The sequence below is a fragment of the Erinaceus europaeus genome, chromosome 1, assembly GCF_950295315.1.
Source record: "Erinaceus europaeus chromosome 1, mEriEur2.1, whole genome shotgun sequence".
NCBI lineage: Eukaryota > Metazoa > Chordata > Mammalia > Eulipotyphla > Erinaceidae > Erinaceus > Erinaceus europaeus.
Genome location: NC_080162.1, coordinates 1,042,424 through 1,048,423, shown reverse-complemented (window position 1 = coordinate 1,048,423; position 6,000 = coordinate 1,042,424). Strand labels below are relative to the sequence as shown.

General features: G+C 47.4%; 1 protein-coding gene across 2 annotated transcripts in view; it reads left to right on the top strand.

Annotated features, from left to right (window-relative positions):
- Positions 1-6,000, top strand: part of LIPA (lipase A, lysosomal acid type) — a 56,859-nt gene continuing 50,859 nt past the window's right edge. The window contains exons 1-2 of one of the 2 annotated variants that reach the window (XM_060185208.1): positions 1-158; positions 5,830-5,941. In XM_060185208.1, the coding sequence (XP_060041191.1) occupies positions 112-158; positions 5,830-5,941 (159 nt within the window). In that variant the 5' untranslated portion in view covers positions 1-111. Of the gene's footprint in view, positions 159-5,829; positions 5,942-6,000 lie in introns of those variants that run through there. The other variant, XM_060185156.1, reaches the window with a different exon arrangement.

The window sequence follows — 6,000 nt, the reverse complement described above, 5'->3', positions numbered from 1 at the left end:
GCTGGTCCGGGGCGGAGTCGGCCCTGGGCTGATGGCTGATGGATGGCTGGTGGCTGAGCTCTGAGCACACTGCCTGGGCGGCCTGCTTCATCCCGCAGCCTTGCTGTCCCCATGGCGTCTGGACCGCAGAGAAGTGCCGAGAAGGCTCTGGGCTGCAGGTGAGCACGGCCAGGTGAACGCTGGCCAGGTGTGGGGTAGCAGCTCGTGGCCCCCACCCCCAGGGCCCTGGGGGTCTCAGGGGCTCTGCGGACGGTGGCCTGGCAGCTGCACCCCGCTGGCCCCCAGGCTCCCGGCATCTGTCCGCAGGTGCCTGTTCTGCGCAGCCCCAGCTGTCCTCACTGACCTGGAGCTTCCCGCCTTCCCCAGATGCCTTGTTCTCCTGGCAGCCAGGAAAACATGGGGTGCTCTCCGCAGTCTCGGCTGACTGTGCCTTCCTGGTTTCTCCTCCTCCAGGCTATCATCTATCCCTCTATCTGTCTGTCTGTCTATCTATCTAGCCTACCTCTTGGCCTTGAAACAGATGGCATGATGGACAGCTCACTTTGGCATGGGTCCCCGGGAACACTGTAATGCCGGCCAGACCAGGCCATCCTGAGTACTTAAGCAGTTGTCACTTGTTTCCAGTACTTCCCTGACCTTGGATGAATCCCAGTTTCCTGTCAAGGGCATGATTGCAGGGTCTGGTCTGGTGGAGACGTGATCAACACAGCAAGTCGGAGTCACTGCCCCTGTCGCCCGGCTCTGGGCAGAGCTGAGACGGCAGCTGGCACTGCCAGCGCCATGAGTCTCACCATGGAGGGTTTGCCTGTCTCCAGGACTGCGCTTTGTGGTCCCAGGGTTCAAAGTGTGCATTCTGTGACTCAGGCGTGCCTGAAACTCAGGTCCTGGAGGTTGAGCCGAGAAGGCACTGGCTCTGCTCCAGACCAGGGTGAGGTCAGCGCAGAGGCGTGCACGGGACTGTTAGGCTGCAGAGAGCATCCCCAGAGCGGCTGTGGCAGCCCAGAGAAGCACCCTGAGGCTTGGGATTCTTAGGACAGCCGCTCGGCTCTGGCCGGCTCTGGCCTCTCCCCAGATGCCTGCGGACAGGTGGTCAGGCCTAGGAGGGGCACTGAGTGGGGGTCTCTGGCAAATGCTCCTTTGCTTTTCAAGTGTGACTGCATCTTTGGTTTTCCCCCGGCAGTCTCCTTCTCCCGAGTAAGTGGACAGTGGGGGTGTTTTTGGACAGTGGACAGTGGACGTGGGGGTGTTTATGATAAAGGTGGCCTAGACCTCCACAGCCCTTCCATGAAGAAATGTCGGTTAATAAGTAAAAGAAGTGGATTTGTCAGTGCAGACTCAAGACAACTGTGTTATTTTTATTTTTTCCTTGATTGGGGGGATTAATGGTTTATAGTCAACAGTAAAGTGTTTTTTAATTTTTCTGGTGTTATATTTATTTATTTATTTATTTATTTACTGGCTAGAGACAGCCAGAAATCAAGAGGAAAGGTGGTGGTAGAGATGGGGCGAGCCAGAGAGACACCTGCAGCCCTGCTCCACCGCTTGTGAAGCTCTCCCCCTGCAGGTGGGGACCAGGGGCTTGAACCTGGGTCCTTGTGCATTGTAACATGCACTCAACCAGGTGCACCACCTGGCCCGACTGAATAAAACATTCCCTCCCCCTCCTGCCTAGAAGCCCCAAGTCCACCACTGCTAAAGAAATAATTTCAGCACCAGTGAGAATTGCATCAAGAAAAGAAAATAAATTTATTTGCTGTCTCCTGAGAAACCATTTCTTCAGACCTGTAGAAACTTCAGCTTACGCAGGTGTCTTTTAAAAAACAGCTGTATTGTGTTACTGACAGAAGAGCTGACATTAGTCCAGTTCTGTGGGCTCTCCTACTTGTCCGATGTGAAAGCGCCTGTACATACAGTGTAGTACATACAGGCCATCACTCCCCAGAAAGTCACTGTGTCTAGTACCCTCTGGAATGCTTTTTAAAATTTGTATTTATTTTATGGTTGGAGAGAGTCAGAGAGAAATTGAGAGGTGAAGGAGAGATAAAGAGAGACAGACAGAGAGACACCTCTGCAGCCCTGCTTCACTACTCATGAAGCTTTCTGCCCTGCAGGTGGGGACCAGGGGCTTGAACCCAGGTCCTTGTGCCCTGTGACGTGTGTGTTCAATCAGGTGTGCCTCCGCCTGGCCCCAGCCTCCCTGTAAGCTTTCCCCCTTTTCCTCTCAGCCGAGACCGTCACTGATCTGCTCTTTGTTGGGCCAGATCGTGTGGTTAGTCAGAGATTAAACTGTTGTCTTCCTCCTCTTTCGTTATTATTGCTGAGAAATGGCATAAGCTGCCATCTCACCTACTTGGAGCATTTGAGCTTTCTCCTTTCTGATTATCACCCACATGTTGTTGTAAACACTTGTTTTTTTATTATTTTATTTATTTATAAAATGGAAACACTGACAAGACCACAGGATAAGAGGGGTACAATTCCCACCCCCAGAACTCCGTATCCCCTCCCCTCCCCTGATGGCTTTCCCATTCTCTATTCCTCTGGGAGCATGGACCCAGGGTCACTGTGGGATGCAGAAGGTGGAAGGTCTGGCTTCTGTCATTGCTTCCCCACTGAACATGGGTGTTGACAGGTGGATCCACACTCCCAGCCTGCCTCTCTCTTTCCCTAGTGGGGCAGGGCTCTGGGGAAGCAGAGCTCCAGGACCCATTGGTGGGATCGTCTGTCCAGGGAAGTCTGGTTGGCATCATGATAGCATCTGGAACCTGGTGGCTGAAAGAAGAGTTAACATACAAAGCCAAATAAATCGTTGACTAATCATGAACCTAAAGGCTGGAATAGTGCAGATGAAGCTTTGGAACACTTGTGTTTACGTCTTTGCATGAGCATCCTGGAATTTTGCATATAGTGATCAGCCAGGAAGAGAAAGATGCAGATGGCATGGTCTCACTCACGACAAAGTTGAGTAATAAGAATGGGGGTGGGGGGATACAGAGCAGAACTGTGAGTGGGTTTGGTGTATTGCACCAAAGTAAAGGACTCTGGGGGGGGGGGCTTTCTGGTGCCTAGTGGTGGGGGAGGGATTTTACACAGGGACCAAGGACCATGTTCACTGCTGACTGTAAGCCATTTTAACCCCCAATAAAAAAAGGAAATTTAATAGTATGTAAAGAAAAATAGTTGTAATACCTGAAGTAAGAACAAATTAGAACTGGAATGAACTAGGCTTTGGGGTGCTGGCAATGTTTTTTTGTTTTTGTTTTTTGATTTCTTTATGGGAGGATTAATGGTTTACAGCTGACAGCAAAATACAGTAGTTTGTACATGCATAACGTTTCTCAGTTTTCCCCATAACAATTCAGCTCCCACTAGGTCCTCCTCTGCCATCCTGTTCCGGGACCTGAACCCTCCCCCCACCCACCCCAGAGTCTTTGACTTTGGTGCAGGACACCAGCTCCAGTCCACGTTCTGCTTAGTGTTTGCCCTTCTGATCTGGTTTCTCAACTTCTGAATGTGAGTGAGATCATCCCATATTCATCCTTCTAAACAGTTCTGCCAATATTTATCCAAGTCCTTGATCCACTTGGATTTACTTTTGTGTTTGGTGAAATATAGTGGTTCAGTTTCATTCTTCTGCATGTTTCAAATCAATTTTTCCAACACCATTTGTTGAAGACTCTGCTTTCCCCATTGAATAGTCTGGGCCCCTTTGTCAAAGATTAGATGTCCATAGGTGTGGGGCCTCACTTCTGGGCTCTCAATTCTATTCCACTGGTCAGTGTGTCTATTCATGTTCCAGTACCAAGCAGTTTGGATGACAATGGCCCTATAATACAGTTTGAGATCTGGGAGTGTGATACCTCCAGTTCTGTTTTCTTTCTTCTCAAGATTGTTTTGACAATTCTAGGACTTTTCTGGTTCCAGATAAACATCTGTAGCCTTTGTTCTATTCTAAAAAATGTGGTTGAGATCTAGATGGGGATAGCACTAAATTTGTAGATGGCTCTGGGTAGTATATTCATTTTGATGATGATATTAATTCTGCCAACCCATGAACATGAAATATTTTTCAATCTCTTTGTGTCTTTTTCAATTTCCTTGAGTAGTGATTCATGATTTTCAGTATACAAGTCTTTCACTTCTTTGGTTAGGTTTATTCTTAGATATTTTATTGTTTTTGTTGCTATAGTAAGAGGAACTGATTTCTGGATTTCAATTTCTTCTGACTTAGTGTTTGCATAGAGGAATGCCACTGACTTTTGAATGTTAATTTTGTAGCCTGACACCTTACTGTATTGCCTGATGATTTCCAAAAGCTTCTTGCTGGATTCCTTAGGTTGTATGTATACTATCATGTCATCTGCAAATAGGGAGTTTGACTTCTTCTCTTCCAGTCTGTATCCCTTTAATTCCTTGCTCCTGCCTGATTGCTATGGCAAGAACTTCCAACACTATGTTGAATAGTAATGGTGATAGAGGGCAGCCCTGTCTAGTGCCTGATCTGAAGGGAAATGCTTCCAGAGTTTCCCCATTGAGTATGATGTTGGCTGTAGGTTTGCTAATATATAGACTCCACTATCTTGAGAAATTTTCCATCTATTCCTATTTTTTGTAGCGTTTTGATCATAAAGGGATATTGTATTTTGTCAAAGGCTTTCTCTGCATCTATTGATACGACCATGTGGTTTTTGGTCTTGCTTTTATTTATGTGGTGGATCACGTTGATTGATTTACGTATATTACGCCAACCTTGCATCCCTGGGATAAACCCCACTTGGTCATGATGAATAATCTTTTTAATATACTGCTGTCTAGAATTTTGTTCAGTATTTTAGCATCTATGCTCATCAGAGATATCAGTCTGTAGTTTTATTTTTCTTTCTTTCTTTCTTCCTTTCTTCCATTATTTTTTTTTTCTGTGTCCCTGTCTGCTTTTGATATCAGAGTGATGTTGGCTTCATAGAAGCTGCAAGGCTGGCAATGTTCTCTTGTGATTCTTACCAGTCTTCTTGTGGACATATTCTCGTTACATTATGTAAATTCATTTGCTTGCACACTGGAAAACTATGCAATTTGTCATATACATTTCAATTAAACACCAACAAGACATTGAAAAATAAATAAACATAAAAATGAAAATGGGTAGCAAACCCAGGCAGTCCCCTCAGCTGAGGTTCACCAGCGAGTGGTGTGTACCATCACTTCCCTTTGGGTACTTGCTGCCTGTGAGCTTTGAGGCATCGCTTCTAGAGACTAGGACTTTGCCGAAGGGGGAGGGTCTCGGCAGGAGAGAGGGTGGTCGTCTCCTTGCTTTCCTCTCTGGCTCTCTTTCATTTGACCTTTGTGGCTCCGGTGACAGGTCTTAATCCTGAGTTGTGGTTTTGGTTGAAAGAAGTGGGTGAATAAAGGAAGATAATTGCTCTTGTTGACTGAATCCAAAAAGGTTTCAAACACGGGAGGCGAATAACAGGGAACTATCAGGGGCAGGAATTTCGCAAATCTCTTGTCTTTCTTGGCCATGGCTCTTTTGTGTTCCCCCAAATCTCCAATCTCTCCAATCTCTCTCTCGGATGAATCTTGTGGGGAGGAGATATGTGGGAGTGCTGGATTTCCATATGACCATATGAGCTGGGGGTGGGTGACGGGTGGGGACGCTTCCTATAAAACTCATTCCTCTTTTCTGTTTCCAGCTATGACTGGAATCTCTTGCCTCACACCAAGCCTTTACCTAACCTTTGCCTGCACCAAACCTGGGCCGGGACTTGCAATGGGAGTGTCAATCTGCCAGTGTTGTTTTGTGCAACGGGGCTCAAAAAGCTGTCTTTACAGAACGGGAATGCAGCTCTTGGGGCTGGTGGTCTGCGTGGTCCTTGGGACCCTGCCTGCCCGGTCATCAGGAGAGGTGCTGACACACGTGGACCCCGAGACACAGATGAACGTGGTGAGTCCCTGAGGCTGGCTGGCTTTGAAAATGCATCTGTGGCAAATGTCAATAATGTC